At 44.2% G+C, this 25778-nt stretch overlaps 2 protein-coding genes across 3 annotated transcripts in view; one reads left to right on the top strand and one right to left on the bottom strand.

Annotated features, from left to right (window-relative positions):
* Positions 1–429: 429 nt before the first annotated feature.
* Positions 430–25778, bottom strand: part of Trim37 (tripartite motif containing 37) — a 134830-nt gene continuing 109481 nt past the window's right edge. Inside the window, exon 25 of one of the 2 annotated variants that reach the window (XM_059271444.1) lies at positions 430–694. In XM_059271444.1, the coding sequence (XP_059127427.1) occupies positions 550–694 (145 nt within the window). In that variant the 3' untranslated portion in view covers positions 430–549. Of the gene's footprint in view, positions 695–9339; positions 9447–25778 lie in introns of those variants that run through there. The other variant, XM_059271448.1, reaches the window with a different exon arrangement.
* Positions 2567–25547, top strand: Ppm1e (protein phosphatase, Mg2+/Mn2+ dependent 1E). Its single transcript, XM_059271452.1, has 6 exons — positions 2567–2679; positions 9684–9883; positions 13052–13240; positions 16784–16927; positions 17157–17250; positions 23208–25547. Exons 2-6 carry the CDS (start codon positions 9818–9820, stop codon positions 24257–24259), a joined length of 1545 nt encoding a protein of 514 aa, XP_059127435.1. The 5' UTR covers positions 2567–2679; positions 9684–9817; the 3' UTR covers positions 24260–25547.

Raw genomic sequence — 25778 nt, 5'->3', positions numbered from 1 at the left:
TCTTGGTACCCAGTCACTGAAGACTTTGTTTACATGCTATTAGTTAAGTATTTCTTTGTCTTCCACATTTGACCCCCTGAGCAGCCATTCCCCCCTACAATCAATCAATTCCTTTGACCTGTCCTCTTAAGTTCCTCTATCTTTTCAACCTTCTTTGGGAGGGGGCAGTGGGAGGGCAGGAGTTGTTATTTGTTTTGATACAGGGTCTCACTGTGTAGCCCTGGCTGGCCTGGAACTCACTCTGTAGGTCAGGCTGGACTGACTCACAGACCGCCTGCCTCTGCTCTGCCTGTGCCTCTGGAGTACTGGGATTATTCACTACCACGCCTGGCTCTTTTTAGTCTCTATAGGTTCCTATCTTCTAGCAAGCTTTAAAAATACTGAGTTTTCAGTTACAGTGGTTATCTAACAAATTATGACAAAACTTAGTGGCATAATAAGGTCATTTATTATACTATAGTTTCTTTTGCTCAGGATTTCAGATCGGCACAGTGGAGTTCCCATCTCTGTTCTATGACATCTGAAGCCTCAGGCTGCAGCTCTGTGCACTTACACGTCAGGTAGCTGATGATGGCTGCTAGCTGTGGACAGGGGCCTCAGTTCATATCCATGTGACCCTGTACATGCCGTTTCTCCAAGTGGGCTGGTTTGGGCTTCCTCACAGTATGGCTTCTGTATTCCAAGAACAAGCAATCTAGAAGGAGAGAGAGGAAGAAAGCAAGAAGCCAGGATAGCCAAAGAGCCTACTTATGCCCTAAAAGAAAAAGGAAAAAGAAAAGTCGTTCCCAAGTCTTAGCACATGTAAAGGAAGAGTAACAAACTTTATGTGAAATGACAAGGTTCTAAAATAGCGTGGGGCCTGCAGCTGGGACTCCATGGTAAAGCACTTGGATAGCATGCCCGAGGCCCTGAGTTAGAGCCACGCATGCAAATACAAAATGTGGGACTAAAAACACTGCTGTGGCCTGCTACACAGAAACAGTCTGCCACAGCCTTCTGGTCACAGTTCACCGCATGCACACAGGCTACGCTTCCCTCCTCCTCCCCTAGTGTCTCCCCAAAACTCATTCACAATGGCGTCAGGCTCAGGCTTGAAAGTTAAGACCTCTCTATGTGCTAGTGAGATGCCATGATACAGCTCCTCAACTACAATTGCACTTACCCTGGAAACTTTGGCACTAACAAGGCAAAGACTCCTGCCCCACTTTCCATAGCATATAAAACGGCTCAGGGCAGCCTTCCCGCTCCAAAGGAGAAAGCCGTTGTCTCGATTCTCCCTATGTGATTACAGCTCTAAAGAACATCTGGATGTTTGTGATTCCTGATTTCCTAACGTCTGAGCACCTCTCTGAAAATCCAGTTAATCACTGCACAGCTTTATAAACGATCTCATCACTGTTTCCAGTTGAACTCTTGTTTTCTACATTAACTCGCATCCTCAACCCTCTTGTCCTGGCTCCCGTCCTCCACGGAGCTGCTCACACAGACTCAGGGACTCCCTCTCAGTCCTCCAGCCATTCCCTCACCTCAACACAACTGTCAGAAAGTTTTCCAAAGTATACCCTCCTCCTCTTCTTCCTCTATCCCTCCTCCTCCTGCTGCTCCTCCTCCTCTGACCTTCCTCCTGCCCCTCCTCTGTCCCTCCTCTTGCTCTTCCTCCTCCTGCCCCTCCTCCTCCTCTGTCCCTTCTCCTGCTCTTCCTCCTCCTGCTCTTCCTCCTCCTCCTCCTGTCCCTCCTCCTGCTCTTCCTCCTCTGTCCCTCCTGTTCTTCTTCCTCTGTCCCTCCTCTTGCTCTTCCTCCTCCTCCTCCTCCTGTGCTTCCTCCTGCTCTTCCTCCTCCTCCTCTGTCCCTCCTGCCCCTCCTCCTGCTCTTCCTCCTCCTCCTCTGTCCCTCCTCCCCCTCCTCCTGCTCTTCCTCCTCCTCCTCTGTCCGTCCTCCTGCCCCCCTCCTCCTCCTCCCCCGCTTCTCATGCTTACTCCTGGTCCCCCACTTCCTCCTCCTCCTCCCATGGATTTTCACAATGTACTTACCATCTTTCATTCTCGCTACATTCTGATTTCCTTTGGCACAGCAAATCAAGGGAATATTTTAGTTCATATCTCACGGTGGTACTTCCCTGCTCAAAATTTTCTGTGACTTCTCCCACGCTCTTATAGCCTGTGCACATGCTAGTCTGAAGTATTTCATCCCGCCTTTCCACTGACTCATAACTCAGCCTTTGGCATGACTGGCCACCCAGTCTAGGGAGGTACCACTATAGACAGGGTCACCTCACTGTTCCTTTCACAAACCTTCTCTCTTTCCAGTTGAATCCTTCCAGTTGACTTGCTTACTACCTGTCTACCTAGCCAGATGGTGACTTCTACTGGTCAGGGACTAGCCTGTGATGTCCATCACTATCCATCCAATGCCTAGCAGGGAGTCTGTCAGATAACATGCACGCAGTCATTTACTGGATGTGACGGACGATTCTGGGATAAAACACTGTGGCATGTGTGGTGGCATGTTAAAGCATCCCTTCCGAGTTCTTACTGAGGGTAGCCTTGTGTTCTCTTTCAGTAACTGCCCTTCCTTTCTGGCTGCTGCCTTAGCCAGGGCCACCTCAGATGAAGTCCTCCAGAGTGACCTTTCTGCTCACTATATCCCAAAGGAGACGGATGGCACAGAAGGGACTGTGGGTAAGCACTTTTCTCCATTATTTGTTTAAACTCACTACAAGTCTTGTGGGTAGTGCTCTGCAGGAAATATCTTGGCTCAGAAGCATGGACCTGTAGCCCCAGATACTTAGGAGGCCCAGGTGGGAAGGTCACTTGAGTTTAGGTGTTCTAGACCGGCTCAGTCAAGGACCTTGTCTCAATTAAAAAAAAAAAAAAAAAGTTTGATGCACAATAAAGTAAGAGGATGAGAAAACCAGAGTTGGAGGAAAAGCTGTGTAAAATGTCTTGTTTATCCAGGGCTGCATCACCCCAAATGCACCTATGTATTCTAAGAGGTTTAGCTTATCTTGAATACAGGTAAAAGCATACAAAAGTTTTAAATAGTTATAACAAAACTCATCCATCTTGTGAAGCTTTATAGCTACTAAAACATGGAGCTCTGACAGATGCATAATGTTATTTGTTTGCATTCACCATTGTGTATTTTTGCTGATAGCTCAACATTCACACCCACACTCACCCAGGCTATTCTCCAACCTCAGCATCCCAAGCAGCTGGGTTACAGGCATGTGCCGCCACATCGGCCAGCTCCAGTTAATGGATTGGGCTTACACACACTTGAAAGCAGTTAAAAAACTATTTTTATAAAATCAGAGCATGACTACCCCACCATGCACTTCTGGTTTTGGTGCAGGGGATGTAACCTGAGGTATCTTAAATGGTTAAGTATGTTTTCTACCAACTATGTAACATCCCTAGGTCACTACTCCAAAATATTAAGAGTAATATTTTATTGGTATTTATTAGCTTTGAGATAAGGTCTCAACTGTGTACCTTAGGCTGGCCTTCAACTCACGACCCTGCTTCAGTCTCCTGCCGTAGTCTCCTGAGTGCTGGGATCACAGCGTGTGTTACCGTGCCCGGCCCATCTGTTCTACTCAAAGCATTTGCCCATCAACATGGTACATAGGGAACAAAGTGTTTGTTATAAATAGAAAGGCAGTCCAGAGACTGTGCGGCATTCCCCTTCTTCCTGTCTCTCTCCAGACTGTGACAGAAACTGTCAAGGAGGGAACTGCGCCTTGCTTTTTTTTTTTACTGAGAATAACTGATTCACCTGGAAGCAAGCTGTCCCGGAGCCACACTGACTAGAATTCCTTCTACAAAGCACAGTCTTTCCTCTGGTGCTGGTGCACGAAGTGAAACCCTTGTAATGAAGGGGTGAGAGAGGCTGTTCTGCCTCAGTGCAGCGGGGGGACGGCTGACTCAGCTCCAGCCCGGCACAGTGACATTAACGACTGACGAGTCATTTACAGCTGTGAGGGGGTGGACTGCTACTTGGACGGTTTTCACTTTTTCACGCCCCTTATTTTGTTTTATTTTTCCATCTCAAGTGGCTATTATTTATATCCGAATGTTCTGTAGCACTCCCGCTGGAGACTGTCTCAGGACTACAGTGCTGCTCTCCATGCTGGCTCTGGAGAACTGTCTGAGCCCCACAGGTGACAAAAGTGCCATGGATTTTTTTTAAATGATGTCACTGGCCACACTGTTTGAATTGTTTTCTAGGTGATCCTTAGAAATGTCTCCATGCGGCCGGGCGGTGGTGGCGCACGCCTTTAATCCCAGCACTCAGGAGGCAGAGCCAGGCGGATCTCTGTGAGTTCGAGGCCAGCCTGGGCTACAGAGAAATGTCTCCATGCTGTTGAGATTCTCAACTATCAGCAAATCCTTATCCATTTAGCACAAATCACTATGTGTGAACTGCATACGGGTCTAAAGCAGTGGTTCTCAACCTTCCTAATGCTGTGGCCCTTTAGTACAGTTCCTCATTTTGGGGTGACCCCCAACCATAAAATTATTTCATTACTACTTCACGACCGTAACTCTGCTACCGTTATAAACTGTAGGAATCTGTTTTCCAGTGGTCTCAGGTGACCCCGTGAAAGGGTCGTTCAACCCCTTGAGAACTCTGCTGGGATACTGTTGGCCCACACATTACAGTGGGGAGAAGCATACTGGGTAGAGCCTATAGCATGTGCAGTGAGGTCCCCACTGAAGGGCCTTTTAAAACCTCTTCTGGGTTGTTTCAAAAAATCCTTTTCTTTTTTTTTTAAGAAAATTTTTATTCATTTTAATACCAATCACAGATCCCCCTCTTCCCTCCTCCCGGCCCTCCACCTCCTCAACCCATCCCCCATTCCCTCCTACAAGAAGGTGAGGCCTCCCATGGGGAGTCAGCAGAGCCTGGTACTTTTAGTAGAGGCAGGTCCAAGCCCCTCCCTCTGCCCCAAGGCTGTGCGAGGTGTCCCACCATAGGCAGTCGGCTCCAAAAAGCCAGCTCATGCACCATAGATGGATGCTGATCCTACTGTCAGGGAGCCCCTTGAGCGGATCAAGCAACACAACTGTCTCCATTACGCAGAGGGCCTAGTCCAGTCCCATGGAGGCTCCATAGCTGTTGGTCTTAAGTTCATGAGTTTGAGGGGAGGGATTTGATGCACATATCCCATTAAGGGCTGAGTGTTCCAAGTTCTCTTTCTCTGCATGATGTCTAGTTGTGGGTCTCTTTTTTGTTCCCATCTATGGCAGGAGGATGCTTCTCTGATGATGATGAACAAGGCACTAATCATGCAAAGGGCCTAGTCCAGTCCCACGTAGGCTCCACAGCCATTGATCCAACTTTCATGAGTTCCCTCCAGTTTGGTTTGGTTGTTCCTGCATGTTTCCCCATCATGATCCTGATGCACTTGATCATAGAATCCCTCTTCTCTCTCTTCGACTGGACTCCTGGAGCTCTGTCTAGTGACTGGCTGTGGTTCTCTGCATCTGCTTCCATCAGTCATTGGAGAAAAGCTCTGTGATGACAGTTAGGGTATTCACGGTCTGATCTCTGGGGCAAGCCGGCTCAGTTCAGGTACCCTCTCCACTATTGCTAGTAGCCCAGGCTGGGGACATCCTTGGGGATTCCTAGCACCTTCCCTAGTACGGGTTTTTCTCTATCTCCATGAGGTCTCTCTCTATCATGGTATCTCTTTCACTGCAAAGTATTTTTTAAGTTTCATGTATATTAGTATTTTGTCTGCATGTACTTCTGTACACCATGTGCTCACAGTGCCCATGGAGGCCAGAAGAAGGCATTAGATCCCCTAGAAATGGAGTAGAGATGGTTGTGAGCTGCCCTATACGGGTACTGGGAATTTAACTTGGGTCCCCTGGAAGAGCAGTCAGTGCTCTTAACCACTGAGCCATTCTTCCAACCCCTTAAAAAGTTTTTGGTTTTTTTTTTTTTTTTTTTTTTTTTTCTATTTGAGACAGGATTTCATTTAGCTCAGGCTGGCCCCAAACTTACTTTGTAGTAGAGGCTGGCCTTGGTCCTGATCCTCCTTATTCTACCTCTTTAGTGATAGATTACAGTCTTGGGCCTCCATGCCTGGCTAAATTACATATTTCAAAATTAATGGTAAAGGGCTGGGAAGGTGGACCATTCAGGAACATGCAAGCCTGAGGACCTGAGTTCAGAACCCCAACTCTGTAAAAGCTCGGCATGGCCTGCCTCTGTAAGTCTACGTTGGGCAAGTGGAGACAGGGAACTCCTGGAGCTCACTGGCCATCTGTAAGATCCAGATCCAGAGAGACCCGGTCTCAGACAGTAAGGTGGCACACAACACAAGGTTCTTGACATTGACCTCTCGCCCCACACCACACACGGACATGTATGTATACATGCAACACACCACACACAAAAATAAAATAAAAATTAATAAAATTAACACTAACAGAAAGGAAAACTAGCCTTCTGATACTACAGTATACTTTATGGTCACTGTGGAAGAACAGGAGGACACCAGTGAAGGACAGACAAACAAGGACTATGTAGATGTGCTAAGGGTTAGTGATTCATCTAACTGAGCCTCTGCTATATGCTAGGTGTTGTACCATTTTTCAATACAATTACAATAGTCTATATGCTTTAATAAAATTTACCCTTGTGAAATATTCTAGAGACATGGAATATCCAATAAATGCCATCAGTACTATCTATTGATACAAAATGTGGTTCAAGAGTTATAAGAGGGGCTGGAGAGAGGGTTTAGTGGTTAAGTGTGTACTGCTTTTGCAGACAACTTGAATTCAATCCACAGCACCCATATCAGGGGGCTCACAGATATCTCTAACTCCAGCTCCGGGGATCTAAGGACTCTGGTCTCAGTGCTCACATGCATATACCCCCAACCCAGATACATAATTAAAAATAAATCTCAAAAAATAAGTTACAATAGCTGGTGTGAACAAAGTGAAATACGAACACAAGGAGCGAGTGCCAGGGAGACAGGGACAGACTATTGGCTATTCGGCCTTAGAGAAGCTGGGTAGGGTGCCACACCCCTGGAATCCCAGCACTCAGGAAGCAGAGGTAAGAGGATCACCACAAATCTGAGGCCAGCCTGGTCTACACAGGGAGTTCCAGGCCAGCTTGGGCTATATAAGCTCTGGACAAGAGGGGCTTCCTGGGCCATACCCAGTCATCCAACCTTTGAAAGACAAACAATTTTAAAAATATTTATTATTTTATGTGTATGAGTGTTTTGCCTGCACATGAATGTCATTCGTGCCTGGTACCCTCAGAGACCAGAGGAGAGTATTGGAACCTTTGGAACTGGAGCTTCAGATGGTTGTGAGCCGACGTGTGGGTGCTGGGACCCAAACCTGGATCCTCTCCAAGAGCAGTATTTCTTAACTGCTGAACTATCTTTTATCTTTTATTTTACATATGAATGTCATGCTTGTTTGTGTCTGCTGCCCAGAGGCTAGAGGGCGCTAGAGCCTCTGGAACTGAACTTGGGCCCTCTGGAGGAGCAGCCAGTGCGCTTAGCCATGGAGCCATTTCTCCAGCCCAACATTTATGTTTCATTAGCTCCCTTACAGAACAGTGTGGGTGTACGTGACAGTAATATACACACCAAAAGATAGTCAACACTTTATATCATTAGCTGGGATTCTGAGAACATGTCATTAATTTCCCCCAGTCCCAATCCCCTTGAAGTTTCCAGGTGGATCTCTATAAGTTCAAAAGTTCAAGGCCAGCCTGGTCTACAGAGTGAGTTCCAGGACAGCCAGAGCTACACAAGAAACCCTGCCTCAAAAAAACCCAAACAAACAAAAAAAAGCAAACATTTGGAGTTGCTTAAAGCAAAAGAAATATTTGGCTGTTTGTCGGCTTGTTCATTTCTTGTATATAACTCCTCAGGGAATATTTGCTCCTTGAACTTCATTTCTCTTTCCAATGTATCCTTGGTTTTCAGTAACGTACACTTGGGAAGGGGAGGCTGGGTACAGTGGTGCCTGCCCATAAATTAGAGCACCGGAGAGCCTGGAAGCGGGCTGTGGTAACCAGCCTGTCCCAGAACAAACAATCAAACAAACAGAAAAATGTTCAAGGGCTCAAAAGCCATCAACTACGACTGCTGTATATTAATAATAAAGAAAACCAGAAATCAAACCTTTGAGACTAGCGTTCTGAATATAATCATGAAAAAAGTGGAGCTGGAAGGATACCAGTGCTCAGGGGGCTGAAGCAAGTGAGTGAGACCAGGCCAGCCTGGGAACAGAGGGAGACCCTGTGCAGAAAAGGGGTGGGGGAGTCTGTGCTAGATGTGGCAATTTGCAATTGGAAAGCCAACTCCAGCACTTGGGAGTCTACAGGAGGAGGATCCTAAGATTGAGGCTAGCCTGGGCTCTATAGGATTCTGTCTCAAAATGATACACTGCGTGCACAGTGCTCCTGGCATGTACGGCCCCGAGTTCTGTCCCCAACCCTACAAAACAAAGGGAAATGCTATAAGAATTCTGCATGAGAGGAGAAACGGAGTCAGACTCAAGGCTAAAGCACGGATGGAAATAAGGAAATGGAGTCCGAGTTCCTTCCATGCTGCAGGGAACACACAGTCTCTCTTTGGGATTTCTGTTCTAGGCTAGAGGAAGCAGCTGGAGCCATTGCCCGTCTACCACACACTTCCTCAGGCTGCCAAGCTGTGTCTGGTTTAGTAAAGCAACTTTCTGGAGTATTTTTTCAACCTGAGATACAGAAGGAACATCTAGAGTACTGAAAACCTGATCTCTTGGTTGCGTAGCTACAGACTGAGTGGACGACAGCTTGAATAGATGGTAACCCACCCGACTGTCAAATTCAAGGACAAGGCCAGTTTGAGATACACAGCAGGACTTGGACTAAATAAATAAATTAAATAAAAATAAAGCCTGTCATGGTGGCGCATGACTTTAATCCCAGAACTCTGGAGGTAGAGGCAGGCGATCTCTGAGTTCGAGGCCAGTGTGGTCTACAGAGTGAGATCCGGGACAGCCAAAGCTACATAATGAGACCCTAATAATAATAATAATAATAATAATAATAATAATAATAATAATAATAATAATTTAAAAAATCAAAGTAGTACACTTAGGTGAAGACACCCATATACACACAGATAGAATTCAGGTTGTTCCCCCCAATAAACAAACTTTTAACATGTTAGTTACCCTATTGGCTAAACTACTGCCTAAATTTAATAATAAATATTTCAAAGAAAATATATAACTCAGTTCCCAATGATGGTCCCTTGGCTATAGTAGAGAGAAAATCTAAGAGATCAGGAAAAGGAAGCGAGAACCAGTAGTCTGTCGGCTGTTTTCATGTGCCTTTCCGGTTGCAGTCTTCCTTCTGAGCCTAGAAGGCTTGACTCCATGTGATAACCAAAGCAGCCATCTACAGGGAAGGGTGCTCTGGCCTAGAGGGCAGAGGGTTGGAGATGTCGCTGTGAGCAAGCCTGGTCTGACTGGGGTCTTCTGCCACAGAGGGTCATCTTGGTGGCAGCTGAGGACTTTCTACTAGGTAGACGCAGAAGCAGGACTCCTTTCCCTTGAGTTAAGGAGCACATGACTGGGGGAACTACTTCTGTCCTTCCCAAGCAGGGAGTGGAAAGCATGTCACATGGCTCTTCATTAGGAGTCTGTTTCCTTCACAGAGATCGAGACAGTGAAACTGGCCCGCTCTGTCTTCAGCAAACTACACGAGATTTGCTGCAGCTGGGTGAAGGACTTCCCTCTGCGCAGGAGGCCTCAGATTTATTATGAAACGTCAATCCATGCCATCAAAAACATGCGAAGGAAAATGGAAGACAAACACGTCTGCATCCCTGACTTTAATATGCTCTTCAACCTAGAGGTAAAAGGCATTCGAGAGTGGGTGGGACATGGTCCTCCAGAAAAGGACTGGGGTCCTGTCACTCATAGGCTGGAGGAAGGCTGACTGCATTAGAAAATACAACTGTTTTGTTATTTTGAATAAGTTCAAATCATTCCAAATTGGGAACATTGTTATTTTTAATAGGTTCACATGGTTCAAAATTGGGAGAGTAGAAATCTCTTGTGGACAGCCAGTTCCTATCTAGGAAAGCAAGCGAAGTTACCAGTTTCTTTGGAAGCTTCTAAGGCTATTTTATTACCAACCAAAGAAAACCATTATATCGAAATAACGCTTTTTGAAAAGGAGAATATTTCTGTAGTGAAGTCAAGTGACTTAGGGAATTCTTAGAATACCATGTTGCTGAAGCAACAAAAAACACAACATAAAAGAATAAATTTAAGGCTGAGACACTTTGATTTCATGTGATTTTCTTTTTAAAATCTGGGTCTCGGAGATAGGAAGTAGTTGGAATTGCATTCCACAAATCTCTGTGACTGACAGATGAGATCCATAGGAGCCTTGTCAGCTTAATAACCAGTTTCCTGCTATCTTCTCCTTCCCTATTAAACGCATTATGCTAATGCACACAGAGGTGGGGTTGTCAGCTCTGCCTGCCACTCACCTGTCCTTTCCTCTTTCAAGTCCCTAACTTGGAGACCGCAGTGCAGTCATTTATACCCAGCATACTGTTTCCTTCCCTTAGCAGCAAACTTGAAACTTCAGCCAACGGTCCAGGGCTAGGGAGCAGTGGTGACAGGCTGGCAGGCGGGGCTGAGACGACAGCAGCCGCTCTCCTTGTCCCCAGTGCTGTGTCGGGACAAATGGAACCCAAGGGCCACCGCCTAACAGTCCCCATAAAACTACAGCTACTTGAAGGGTATGCAGGATGTTGACCTGGTTGGTTTTCATTTTGTCTCCAAATGTGAAAACTAGTCAGAAGCCTAAGAAAGACTCACCTTTGCACTGAAGCAGGTACCGAAGGCTATTAAACTATGTTTGTTTAGAACTTTGCAAATTCTCATACTTTTTCATCTGATAACATCATTTCGTTTAAAATTCATCACAACAGAAATACAGCAAAGTCATAAATATGTGTTTGATAAAAGTGTTCCAACATTATTACTAAAAACATCAGAAATGATCTAAAAAATCATTAAAGGAAATGTGTCTCATAATCTATTCCAGATAATGTCTTTGAGTAATACTTCATGACATGCAGAAAGGCTAGTGACATAAAATAGGACATAAAATTTCATATATAGTATAGACCTTACTTTAAAAATACAGAGCCAGGTGTGGTGGTGTACACCTGTAGTCCGGCACTTTAGAGGCTGAGACAGGAGAATGGCTACAAGGCAAGACCCTGTGTCAGAAACCGAAGCATGCACATGTGCGCGCACACACACACACACACACACACACACACACACACACACATAAAATGTTTGTCGCTGGGCGGTGGTGGCACACACCTTTAATCCCAGCAAGCGGGAGGCAGAGGCAGGCGGATCTCCATGAGTTCGAGGCCAGCCTGGGCTACAGAGCGAGTTCCAGGAAAAGCACCAAAGCTACACAGAGAAACCCTGTCTTGAAACCAAAAAAAAAAAAGTTTGGCTCACATACCCAAAGTCCTAATTAACACTATTACCAAAACAAAACCAAGCCACAAATATATAAAGGGTTATCTATGAGAGTGGGGTTACTTTATTTTTATTATTTTAATAAATTGTCATTATTATATTTCTTCCTTTAAGAATCTACATTGTTTTAAAAGAAAGTTTGTGCAGGGCTGGCAGTCAGACCTAGAACATCACACATGCGGAGAGTCCATGATGAACGTGGCCTGGACTTCATACTTACTTCTCCAAAGACTCCACCTGGCTGCTGTTTTCCCTGATGTTATAGAGTTGTTTGAAACCATGTATTACTTTAGTCCAGATGTAAATTCTAAGTGTCAGGATTATTTCTAGACAATTCTGTTTAGTCAATCTTCAATGGCACTATAGATTGTTTTGCTTGAAATGCAAGACATATTACAAGTAGTGCCTGTAATAGATATGACTTCACCATTTCTGAGAGTTAGTATTATTCTCAGGACGTCTATATGCAGTGCTTTTGTTAGAGACATTTTCAAAGCACAGAGATACCTGTGTTCTATCTCTGTCTGACAAGGGTGTGAAGGCAGGACAGGAGAATGAGGCATCCCCTCAGCACTTCTGAATCAACCTGGGCTACATGACACTGTTGCAAAAAATAAAAAATTAAAAGAAAAAACCCAAAAACCTAAAGCAAGCAAACAAACAAAACATCCCCCAAAGAAAAGATCTGTTCAGAAGTCAATGACAAAACCCAGACTCCCAAGAAAAGAGAATGTAAAGACTCACAACTGAAGTCATCAGCTACTGCTGCCTAAAGGGAGCTGAGTAACCAGCGACACTCGAGTGACTCACAGATCACCAACAGATCTGAGATTCAAACATTGAGCTGAAAATGGAGAGAGCGCCAACCATGTGGCACTGGACAAGGGACATCAAGACACAGCAGAAGGCCGGGGCCAAGGCTGGCAGCTGCCCTTTAGATGAGAGCCTGAAGCTTTGGCTGGGGCTGAAGCACAATCACCAGCCACACAGGGCACTTGGTTGGTTAACAAGTTTGGAGACTCCACTGTTTATGGAAGGAACTCAGGGTGACCAGGACCGGTGTGGAAAGAAGCATAACTTGTATGTTTTTATCTCCATGTACTGGAAAGCCAGTTATTTTCTATTATTCTCTGGTATTTTGAAAAAGTACTCAATCCAGAACAGCTTTTGCTCACTTCTTCCTCATACCTTCTTTCCTCTTCCTCCTCACAACCTCTAACTATGATTTTGAAGCAAATGCATGTGGGTGGTTTCCATGGTACAAGACAAGTTTCACAGAGAGGGCGCTCCAGCCTGCACTAATTGGGCATGATGTGTTCCAGGGCTGTGTGTGTAAACACAGATGCCCTAGCATCACAGGTACTCAGCAGCTCATCGGCATGTCAGCAAAGGGAAACATTAGTCTCATTATCTGAATGACGAACACAGTAGAGGACGGACGTTTCCAGGCCGTTGACTGGTTGGGTGGTACTGTGCCCCATTCCCTAATGGTTTTGTGTCTCTGCAGGACCAGGAGGAACAAGCTTACTTTGCAGTGTTTGATGGCCACGGGGGAGTGGATGCTGCCATTTATGCCTCCGTTCACCTACATGTTAACTTAGTGCGCCAGGAGATGTTCCCCCATGATCCTGCTGAGGCTCTGTGCCGGGCCTTCCGTGTCACCGATGAGCGGTTTGTGCAGAAGGCAGCCAGGGAGGTATGCCCACGTCCTTGTGAACACCAGCTAGAAGTGCACCAGCTGAGCTCAAGCCAGTCTCTGTGGGGGAAGGGCTAGTTTGGCCTTTTCTCCTTCTGGGTACACATTATCTAAACTATACACACAAGCATGCACATGCACGCAAACACACAAACCTCACTTCAGCTACCTTCTTGGACTCTGCTCAATTCTTAATCCAGTTCCCTCCTGAGGAATAATTTTGTGGGGCACAATGATACACGGTAAAGAAAAGCCAGACTGTGGTTTTCTGACCCCTGTGTGTAACTGCTGCTGGATTTGGCAGGTGAGTTTTTGCTTCTTTCCCCCACTACCTGTCAGCTTCGAACTTGGCCCTCCTCTCTAGGCACTCTTGCAGACTCTTGAAAACACTAGTTGAAACAGAAAGTGGGATTGCTTCCATGCATTTCATTTTGCAGTAGTAGGCAGTGGTCACTGTCTATCTCCAGGGAGCATCCATCTGGAGGAGACTCCTTAGATGACCCTTGAACCGACTCTCTCTTAATGGGAAGACAAGACAGAACTCATGTTCTACATTGCTAAGGCTCCTCAGACCTAAGCAGTTTACTCTGAATGAAACTGAGTTCTATATTAAAGTCTAAAGTAAAACAAACAAAACCATATGTATATCATACTGGGCAATGGAACATAATTACCTATATCACTCTATGTTGGATTTTGAGAAAAAGGTACATTTCTTATTTTTCAAAACTAATACATATTAAAATATACACAAAAAGTTAACACTGCTGCCACATGACTCAAACGTGAACTTCTAAAATGAAAAGCTCAGAACAGTATTTGATCCATTTCCCTGCTCCTACAGTTATGCTGCAAAGCAAAAGTGAGGCTTGGAATTAGTGAAAGAATAATCCAGAACTATATGGTAAAGAGAGAGAAGTCTCTAGCTTGAGCCCTAGCTTGGATTCACACACAAATGACAACAGTAACAACTAGGAGCCACAGGCAGAGGTGGGGCGGGCGGCACAAGAAAACCCAAGGGACCTCAGCCCTGGGGGCTGACCTCAGCCCACTCTGCTGGCCCTGCCTCTCTGGAGGCTGCTGGCCCTCAGCTTGGGGACAAGGTGAGCCTTGGGGGTGGGGTAATCTGTATTTAGTCAGTGTGAGACATTGATCATTTCATCATCTTTTTTTTAAAATCCTCCCTGCCGTTCTCTATTTCCTGACCATGTTTCCCTCCCTTGCTGTCCATGGTGCTGTGTCTCAGTCCTGCCAATAGTTGTCCCACGATTCAGGGTCCTCTCAGGGTCGCTTTCTCCTCCTTGTGCTTCTCGTGCTGCTTACCGCTGGGAAAAGCAGCTATTCCTGTGGAGAAGCAGCCCTGCCTCCTGTTCTCTCCAGGGCATATGCACTCAAGTGTCTTTATCCTGTGTTCCAGAGGGCTGAGCTTTTGAACATTCTGTGTGGGAAGACATTTTATTGGTGGGTGAGGATTTATAACAAACTTTTCCTATATAGGGAAAAAGAGAAGTTGTTTCTCTCATTGGATACAAGGAGCCCTTCACCACCCTGACACACTTGTTCTAATTTGGGCCAGGTCCTTAGTAACAGAGTCATGCCCATTTGGTGGTGACTCATGTCAAATGGAGATGTCATTTTAGTATAGCAGGATCAAGAGCTTTAAGTACTGTGGTAGCTACTGCAGTGAAACCCCAGGCTGTTAGTTCTCCATGCACTGTTTCCAATCAAAGCTCCCTAAAAATACCTCGGGGAAGATTGTTCTGGTTTTTGTTTTTAAAGGTATATAAGCATCTTCTTCAGCGAGTATATGCTGTCTTGGCTCCATAATATCCAGAGACTGGGAACATTTCTTCTGTACCATTTGTGTACATACACACACACACACACACACACATACACACACACACACACACACACACACGCCAACAACTACACCACCTCACTGACTACCCAGTAAGATCAGAAATGAAACAGACTAGACTGGAATCATCTAAGAAAAAGGCTGCCCAGGAGTGGTGGCACACGCCTTTAATCCCAGCACTTGGGAGGCAGAGGCAGGCGGATCTCTGTGAGTTCAAGGTCAGCCTGGTCTACAGAGAGAGATCCAGGACTGCCAGAGCTGTTACACAGAGACAGAGAGAGACAGAGAGACAGAGAGAGACAGCGAGAGAGACAGAGACAGAGAGAGAGAGAGACAGACACAGAGAGAGACAGAGAGAGAGACAGAGACAGAAGGCTGCCAGGTGTGGCAGCCTTCACCTTTAGTCCCAGCACTTAGGAGGCAGAGGTAAAAGGATCTCCGTGAGTTCTAGGCTAGCCAGAGTGATAGTCAGACCCTGTCTTAAAAAATAAAAAAAGAGCCGGGCGGTGGTGGTGCACACCTTTAATCCCAGCACTCGGGAGGCAGAGGCAGGCGGATCTCTGTGAGTTCGAGGCCAGCCTGGACTACCAAGTGAGTTCCAGGAAAGGTGCAAAGCTACACAGAGAAACCCTGTCTTGAAAAACCAAAAAAAGTTAAAAAATTAAAAAAAAATAAACAAATAAAAAAAGAAAGGGGGTAGTGGTGGAACGGACTTAACAGTGAACTAGGAAGAACAGAGATTTCAAGTGCCCTTGGACAAGTCACAAAATATGCCATGTTTTTAAACTCCCACTCGTGTGTGTGTGTGTGTGTGTGTGTGTGTGTGTGTGTGTGTCTGGGGCGTACATGTATGCCACAGTGTGCATGTGGAGGAAAGGACAACTTCAGGAGGCTGTGTGTCAGAGGTTGACCTATGGCCATCAGGTTTGGCAGAAAGTATCTTTACCTTCTGAGCCTTCTCACCTGATCCAGTTCTAAAAATTCATTAGTTAATTAATTTATATTTTATGAGTATGGTTTTTTTTTTGTCTGTATGTATGTCTGTGCATCACATGCATGAAATGACCAAGGAGGTATTAGACTGCTCGGGACTGAGTTATACACGGTTGTGGTCACTGCCATATGGGCTGTGTGAATAGAACCCCAGTCCTCTGGAAGAGTAGCCAGTGCTCTTTTTTTTTTCCCCCCCCGGAACTGAGGGCCGAACCCAGGGCCTTGCAAGCGCTCTACCACTGAGCTAAATCCCCAACTCCCAGTGCTCTTAATCACTGAGCCATCTCTCTCCAGTACCCAAGCCCAGTTTTTAAAAAAATCTGTACTTAAAACAAAACAGATAATCATTCCTGTCCAGTGTATCACAGATCAAGTGGATTTGTGTGTATAAATGCACATAAAATTCTCTGAACCAGGCATGGTGATGAACATGTTTAATCTCAGCAGAGGTAGGTAGACCTGTGTAATTTCAAGGCCAGCCTGGTCTATATAGCAAGTTTCAGGCTGCCAGGGCTACACAGTGAGACCTTATTTCTAAAATAAAATAAAATACTCTGAGAAATATGAATTTGTAATATGAAATATTATTAATAGTCTCTCAAATGCAGCTTGTATTAATTATAAATTGCTTCTCAATGAGAATTTGTTGTCTTTTATTTTCTTTGACTCTGGTCTTCAATTATTTTCAGAGCTTACGATGTGGGACCACAGGAGTAGTGACTTTTATCAGAGGCAACATGCTCCACGTGGCATGGGTGGGCGATTCCCAGGTTATGCTTGTAAGAAAGGGCCAAGCTGTTGAACTAATGAAACCACACAAACCAGACAGAGAGGTATGTATGATCTGTTCTAACAGAGCATGTCATAACGGCAGTTTTGTGGTTACTAATTAGGATTCTTTGAGTGTTGTTACTGTTATTGCCTTTGATCTCAGCAACTGTGCCCTTCTCCTAAAGGAGAAATACAGAAAGCCTTTTCACAGAGATGGCAGTTATCTGTTTACTGTAAAGTGGATGAATAAATCCTGAATCCAAGTGTTTGCTTTTTATCGTACTGCTCTAGGATGAAAAGCAGCGAATTGAGGCCCTTGGAGGTTGTGTAGTTTGGTTTGGTGCCTGGAGGGTGAATGGAAGTCTATCAGTCTCCAGAGCTATAGGTAGGAAAAAACATTCATTTTGTTTCTCCAAAATCCTCTAGCTCTCTGTCTTGTATTAACTTTGATATGAAGGAACTTGAGATGCCAATTTATATGCTCAGAATGCTTATCACTGTTTAAAGTAACAACTGGATACCTTTTTAATTATTTAAGTACACCTGGCTATTTATACATTTATATTCGTTATAAAGTAAGAATCATCTCAAGGAATGTAGCATTTATCAGTTTCTATTCTTTGAATACATGCCTCCAAGTTAGTGTACAAATCTGCTTAAAACAAATGATTTCATTCCACGTTTCCAGAAAACAGAAGGGCTCTCCAAACTTCATATTGTTTCTATCTTTACCTCTTCTTTGGTAAATTATAAAATGACATGCACAAAATTCTTGGAAACACACTTTTTATACGAAACTATTTTCTAAATATGGGACATACAAGTTTTTTTGAGAAAGGGTCTCTCTATGTAGGCGAGGCTGGCCTCTGCCTCAAGTGCTGATATTAAAGGTGTGTACCACCACACCTGGCCCAGAAAATATAATTTGTCAGATAATCTTCCGTTCAAGTTCATTTTTTCTTCGCCCCTTTCTCCTCATCCATGCTAGGGAGCAAATCTAGGGCCTCATCCATGCTAGGTGAGGGCTCTACCCACCCAGGTACACTCCCAGGCCTTTACAAGCATTCCAGAACTGCTCTCCCTAAAACGTAGACTGTTTAAAAGGGCAAAGCTGCTTATTCAAGAGATGGCTGAGGAAAATGAGGTGTACCTTCAAGGAACTGGCTATGGCTGCCTTTGTCTTGCTGTGTGCTGCAGGCTGCATGGCGTAGCCTCACTTCCCAGCTGGTTTTTTTCTTCAACACACAGACTCACATGTAAGCCTTGTGAGTCCGTTTAGTGCTGCTCATGTGTCCGTGCTTAGGGCTGACTGCTTGGGATCGCCAGCTTTTGAAAAATAAGCATGTGTTTCATGGGTAGAGAAGCAGATATGCATGCATACATAACCCTCCAATCTTTACCTCCCCAAAGAAGTAACTGGACATAGAGCTAGCATAGACAAAGTCCATATCGAATCACCAAATTTAGTTTCTTGTTACCAAAGATCTGGCTTGGTTTGATCCGTGAGTTGAACTCTTCCCACTCTTTGAAAAGGTGCTGCTGGCTAGCTGTGAAGTGCCCCAGATATGAGCATCAGGAGCTGAATGAGACGTCCAGAGCTAAAAGAGTACAGATAGCTCATGAAGAACAGTTACCTCACAATGAGGGAGCTATTAGGTGCTCTGGAACAGGGCCAAAGGGGGAATTCTCGAGCTTTAAATATACTCTTATATACAATTATTTTTGACACCTAGAGCTGGTCAAGACCTCTTCATCTTCCTTCAGACAGTGTTTGTCAGGAGACTGACATGGATCTCTACAGAGACATCTTAAGTTGATGCTGGCCTTGACTCTAAAGAGAATACAAGGTGAAACGGAAGCAGAGTAAGCACGTCCGAGTAAAAGACAGCCTAAGATGGAATAGGGTCAACATCACAGATAGTGTGACTTTTCAGTTGGAGAGGGTGACATACTATGTTTAGGGAGGAAACCCCAGGAATGGAAAATATTTTTAGGAATAAAAATGGGTACAAGAGGCAAGAGCAGACGATGGAGTGGTCAATTAGGAATGTCCCTGCAGGCCTGTGATGGGCTTCAGGTTTGACCCACATAGTCTAGATTTACTAGATGAATAAACAGAGACCACACAACCAGGTTTGTCTTTTCAAGCACTTGTGGTGACAGCACAGAATACAGAAGAAGAGCTTAGATGGAGATCATGTAGAAGGCTGTGGGTACAGTGCTGGAGACGAGGACATCTAAAAAGGGAGACACGGAGGAGGTATAAATTGGTGAGACAGATGATAGTTTGTGAGGAAGAGGAAAACTAACTTCCAGGTTTCTGACTTGGGAGTAGGAAGACGATAAAGCATCTGTAATAAAGAAACAGCAGTTGGCAGGGGGTGAGTTCAATTGGACATATTTTCAATTCTAGGTACTGATGGGATGTCTTGGAAGAGATTTTGTATGTACATAGAAATACAGATCTGGAGTTTAGCTGAAAGTTGAGCTGGAGACAAGGATTTAGTAACTCATTCCATCTTGGCAACAGCATTTATCTATCGTGTACACCCACAATGTTGAAACTACAAGTATGAGTAACACTGCCCAGAAAACACTTACTGTGTGAAGATGCCAAGATGAGACCCATGACCTAAGGGTAACACAGTGGTCTCTGCCATTTTACAGGCTACTTATCTTGGAAAGTGAACTGTCTCAGTACAAGTTTGCTTCTTTGTAAAGTAAGAGTACCAGCACCCAGTTCCTGATTCATGTGTGAGGTGACGGAATATGTACCATATTCAGAACTGAGCCCAGTACATTCTTAGCCATGATGGCTGCACTATTAAATCAAAGAACAAACCAGGAAAAGATGAAGGACAGACAAGTGCAGTATCTCAGATGCCAGGAAAAGAGGGCTTCTGGGCCTGAGTAGTGAAGGGCTGCAGAGGTCCTATGAGAAATGTGTCTTAAAAAGAAATGGAATTAGGGGCTGGAGAGATGGCTCAGCAGTAAAGAGCACTTGTTGCTCTTGCATAGGTTTGATTCCCAGCACCCACGTGATAGCTCACGACAGTCTGTTAATTCCAGTTCCAGGAGATCGAATGCCTTCTTCTAACATATTCAGGTGCCAGGTACACATCTGTACACATAAACAAGTTTTTAAAAAGAAATGGAATCTCAACTAGGAAATAGCTGGTAGCATCTGAGAGAAATGTTTTAAGTGGGTAAGTATAAGCACATACTAATTAAGACATGGGAAGACAGACATGGTGGCACATGCCTGTAATTCCTGCACTTGGGAGGCAGACAGGACCTGGAGTCAGTGTCATGTAATCCAGGCTACATATTACGGTGTGAAAAAGACAAAGGAGGATTGAATATATTTGCAGGAAGAGAGTAAGTAGAGAATTGAAAATGAGACCTTTGCCTGAGATCCAGAGAGACGGGACCAAAAATAACTGACTATGGTAGTGTATAGAGGTCAACTCCACCTAACCCCCATGCCAAAAGTGGTGGTGGTGGTGGCTGTGGGCTTTTCCTTTGGTTTTGTTTGTAGGAAAACTGAGGAAATTCAAATCTTTTTTTTGTTTTGTTTTGTTTTTTTGTTTTTTTTTGTTTGTTTTTTTCGAGACAGGGTTTCTCTGTGTAGCTTTGCGCCTTTCCTGGAACTCACTTGGTAGCCCAGGCCGGCCTCGAACTCACAGAGATCCGCCTGGCTCTGCCTCCCGAGTGCTGGAATTAAAGGCGTGCGCCACCACCGCCCGGCAGGAAATTCAAATCTTACAACTGTCTTTTAAGTAAGAAATTAATGAATGTGCCAAGATGACCAATAAGGAAGATTTGGGAGACTCACTGGAATGGGCTTTAAAAGGGACAGGAAAGGGGGTAAACAGTTCAACTCCACTTAAAAAACAAACAATACTCAAAGCTTTGACAATGCAAATCTTTCCAATTGTTTCACCCCATGAGCCCTTCATTTCTGAGTTTCCTAGCATATGGAGAGAGGAGGCTGAAGCCAACAGGCTGCCATCTCCACCATGAGATGGGTATTTGTGCCCTCCTACCAAATTTGGGGGCGAAATGCCATGAATCTGACACTCAACACTGGAGCGGGTGAAAAGCCAGAGTTCTGGCACTATTTCCTCTGCGCAAATCTTTGTATGTTCTGTTCTAAACCAACAGTTGCACTGGCCTTTTAATTGTTAGCACTAAAACAAGATTTTTTTTTTTGGAACAGTGTAACTCAGATCACATTTATTTTTAGAAGTAGAGTTCAGAAAATAATATCTGAATCAGGTAGAATAGGGGAAATTAAATAAAGTGGACCAGTGGGGACGCTGCTCTTACCTTTTGAAGTTATGATTGGCTTCAGTAGTCTATTGGGACACCATAGTAATAAATGAAATCAAAACCATGCTTTTATGATTCCAGCAGCTGGGAGGTCGAGGCAAGAGGATGAGACATTCAGGGGCAGCCTTGCTACAAAGCAAGGTGGAGGCTAGCCTGGGCTATATGAATGAGACCTTGGCTTTAAAACAAAACAAAACAAAACAAAACAAAACAGTGGGCAGGATAGTGGATGAGAGTTATACGTGCGAGAACAGGAGTGAAGCTAAGAATATGGAGGGTCAAAAGGCCTCTGCTTCTTATTTACAAATATATTAACCTAAATAATTATATCCAGGAAATACCCATCTTCCTAATATCTAGTTATTCAACATGCTGGATACAGCATATGGCCCAGTTTATAGCTTATCACAGGGTTCTTATTGAACTGTTTGAGCCTATCTGACATGTCTGAAAGAAATCTGAGGTAAGAGGGAACCTGTAGCAGATACTAGAAATAATGAATTATTCATAATAAGGCCACTGTCTTAACTTCCTATCTGTTGTGATAAAAATGTCCTGACAACAGGAAACCTGAGGGACAAACATAGTTAGTTTAGCTCACAATTCCAGGTTGTAGTTCATCACACTGTCACAATCACAGTAGTATGAACTTAAGACAGCTGGTCACATCAAGAAGAGAGGCTTCTAGTACTTAGCTGGCTTTCCCAGGGAATGGTACTGCCTGCCCACAGTGGGCTGGGTCTTGTCACTTCAGTTAACCCAATTTAAAAAAAAAAATCCCCATAGGCATGCGCACAGACCAGCCTGATCTAGGCAATCCTTCACTGAGAGTCTTCCTGAGGTAAATCTAGGTTGTGTCTGGCTCGCAACAACTAACCATCACAGCCTGCTTCTTTCTAGTGCAATGGAAGGTGTAATTAATGAGAACTGTAGGTAACAAGTGGGGGAGTTAGGATTTGGAGCGAGGCAGTCTGATACCATGCTGTTATTCTAAACACTAAGTTATAGGGCACTAACTACCTCACATATCGTTTGGTCGCTCTTTTCCAAGTGTCTAAAGAAAAATAACTGATGAAAACAATGCAGGAATCTGGTCATTTCTGTATCTTAAAGTTCCAAAATCATGGTGGAAGATGGGTGATCTCAGCAGCCGTGAGAGAAACCTGTAGGCTTTAAGGCCTCTGGTGTGTTGGACATCACTCCCTAACACTGCCTTGTGTCTGCTTACGTTGTTAGTAAGTGTATGAGGTCAGGGTAAGCAATCAACAACGGTGGGTCATCTATGAAGACAAGAGGACACTTACTGTGGACTTTCTGTCTGTTCTCCAGATATTAAGTAAAACAGCATCAAAGAGAAGCCAAGTGGACCAGAAACAAAGTAGTCCATATCCTAGCTCTTTGTGTGGGACTGTGGATAAAGCCCACAAGTTTCCCTGGCTTTATGCAGAGTCACACTTGGTTTTTAAATCTCTTGTAACTCAACCCTTTCTCCATGTTCACAACAATAACCTACTTACTGATTTCTCAAAAAAAAAAAAAAAAAAAAAAAAAAAGGGACAGAAAATTGTTTAATGAGGAAAACAGCCAGAACTTAGGATTTCCCCCTCAATGTTCTCAAGTTGCAATTAAATCAAACCTAATCACCAGTAAGAGAACAGATCTACTGAACCAACACTTCTCCCATGTATGACTGATATTTTTAGTACATCAAACAAATTTAGATTTGATGTGACTTGTTGCTTTAGTCAGCAAAGCCTAAACTGTAGCCAGAGGCACAAGGTCGAATGTATACAACTGATGAGGAATTGAACCTTGCAACTTATAGTTTTTAAACTGGGATTAAAGTATAGCAACATCAAAGTAACACAGAATTGAAGTGTTTCAATTACAGTTTCAAATAAAATTTTCTCATCAAGTTACAATCAATCCATAGTACTGACCACAGGCCTTCTAAACATTTAGGTGAACCACAGCCTGCCTTCTGATGGTCTTCCCTTCTAATTCCCACAGGAGATGCTGAACATAAGCCATATATCTGTGGAGATGCAGACTCTGCCTCAACTGTTTTGGATGGGACTGAAGACTACCTCATTCTGGCCTGTGATGGCTTCTATGATACAGTGAACCCTGATGAGGCAGTGAAGGTTGTGTCTGACCACTTGAAAGAGAATAATGGAGACAGCAGCATGGTTGCCCACAAATTAGTAGCATCAGCTCGTGATGCAGGGTCAAGTGATAACATCACTGTTATTGTGGTATTCCTGAGGGACATGAACAAAGCTGTAAATGTTAGTGAGGAATCAGATTGGACAGACAACTCTTTTCAAGGAGGGCAAGAAGATGGTGGGGATGATAAGGAGAATCATGGAGAGTGCAAACGCCCTTGGCCTCAGCACCAGTGCTCAGCACCAGCCGATCTAGGCTATGAGGGGCGTGTGGATTCATTCACTGATAGAACTAGCCTGAGCCCAGGGCCCCAAATCAACGTGCTGGAAGATCCAGACTACCTAGATCTCACACAAATAGAAGCAAGCAAACCTCACAGTACCCAATTTTTGCCACCAGTTGAGATGATTGGTCCTGGTGCACCAAAGAAAGCAGATCTTAATGAGCTAATAATGGAGGAAAAATCAGTCAAGTCTTCATTGCCTGAACGGAGTGGTGCTGGAGAGTTTCTGGCTTCTTTTAATTTGGGTTCAACAGGGCAACAGATACGCAGAATGGAGAGCTTGTCTCCTGTCTGTTCTGGGTTGGAAAATGAACAATTCAAATCCCTGGGGAAAACAGCGTCTAGATTGTACCATTTACGCCACCACTACTCCAAAAGGCAGCGTGCATTCAGGTTTAATCCAAAGTTTTATTCATTTCTTTCTGCTCAAGAGCCTTCTCACAAAATAGGCATTAGCCTCTCCTCACTTACTCGAAGTGGGAAGAGAAACAAGATGTTAAGAAGTTCTTTGCCATGGAGGGAAAATAGCTGGGAAGGATATAGTGGAAACATGAAGATTAGAAAGTGTAACGATATTCCATGCCCAGACCTTCCCTGGAGCTATAAAATATAAGACTTTTCTTCAATGTAGGCTAGCTAGCTCTCTCAAAAAATACAACTATCAGAGTAGAAACAAGGTAGACATTTTTAACGTACATGTGCTTCATTATGAATCCATTGATGGCTCAATCCTTAAATGTACATAGATCTCTAGGAAATTCAAAATAGTGTTTTCAATCTTAAAAAAAAGTATTGGCGGTTTCACTAGCAAACTCATACAACTGGTCCCTGTGATGTGTCTCTACCTACATACAGCCCCCCTCCACCATCCCTTCACGTCACTAGTGGAAGCTTGGAAGTTATTCCAGTCAGAATATATGGTATGAAAATCGCAAGTATCTGGTCTGATGTGCCCAATCCAAAGGAAACAGTACAGAATTAAATTCTGGGGAAAATGCCCCTCAAGATCCCGGGGACCATGAGGCATCCCTCCCCAGTTGTTTGGGTGAATGAAAGATTAAAGCCACACAGGTCTTAAACTGCTGATCAAGGACTCAGTGAACCAGTACCAAAGTGTCATATTCTCAGACTTGGGAGGCAGTATGCAGTAAGATAACTTGTTTATTTTTCATAGAAAATGAAAAGCAACTATGAATATTTTTAATGAAAATATTTCACAAGGTTTTAGTTATCTGAGAGTCTCATAAACTGTTATGGTGCTTTTGGTGGAATTTTGTTACTCATTTTCGGAGACCTCTGTCAGCTGGCAGTAACTAGGATGCTGTTCTTCATAGTACCTTCATCTCAGGAATAAAAGTGGTTTAAGAGATGATGTCAGGTACAACAGAAGACTCAAATGCCATTTAAAAGGAGTTGTGAAAATAGCACTTCTATATTTTCTGCTTTTTTTAAAAGTTTACAGACAGCAAAGGCATATATAACTATAATATAAAATGTAGTCTGAATAATGAAAACGATAGTTTTAACTTCTCTAAAATTGTTTTCCCCAAGGAAATGAAGTAATTGGTATGAAGGAGGCTGAGTGTGAACCCAGAGGCCACGTGCACAGGAGAATGCAGATTACTGAGGGCCAGGGCTGTTTAGTTATAAGTGGAAGACGAGCCAGAGTCCAGCTACCCGCTTCAGACTACAGTGACAGGTCATGTGCTTCTCATTTCAATACTTATAGTTTATAGTTTTGAATCATCCACTTTTTGCCATTTCTACAGTTTCAAACCAGAAACATGTCTTCACCGAAAGATAGCAAAAACGCTACAGATTTGTCCAGTGAGGCAGCCTGGTTTATCTCAGTCATGAATGTTTCCATGTTCCCATGTTCCCTACCCCATCACCCATGAGCTAGCCAGTGCCGCTGGAGGCACTGCTCGCACAGTGGAGGCGCCGCTCAGGGTTCCTGCTGAGGCACAGCCACTCCTAATTGTGTTCTATGGAACGCCACAATTCATGTTGCATTCTCCAGACCCACAGAGGATTAAGATCCTCAAACTCCACAGACATAGATGACTAACATATCACAGGTACTGGCAGAGCTACATCAAACCATTAAAGACCAAAACCCAGCTTCTCTTCAG

This window comes from Peromyscus eremicus, chromosome 8a (assembly GCF_949786415.1).
Source record: "Peromyscus eremicus chromosome 8a, PerEre_H2_v1, whole genome shotgun sequence".
Classification (NCBI taxonomy): domain Eukaryota; kingdom Metazoa; phylum Chordata; class Mammalia; order Rodentia; family Cricetidae; genus Peromyscus; species Peromyscus eremicus.
Note: the sequence above shows the minus strand (reverse complement) of the source record. Positions and strands in the feature narration are given on the sequence as shown.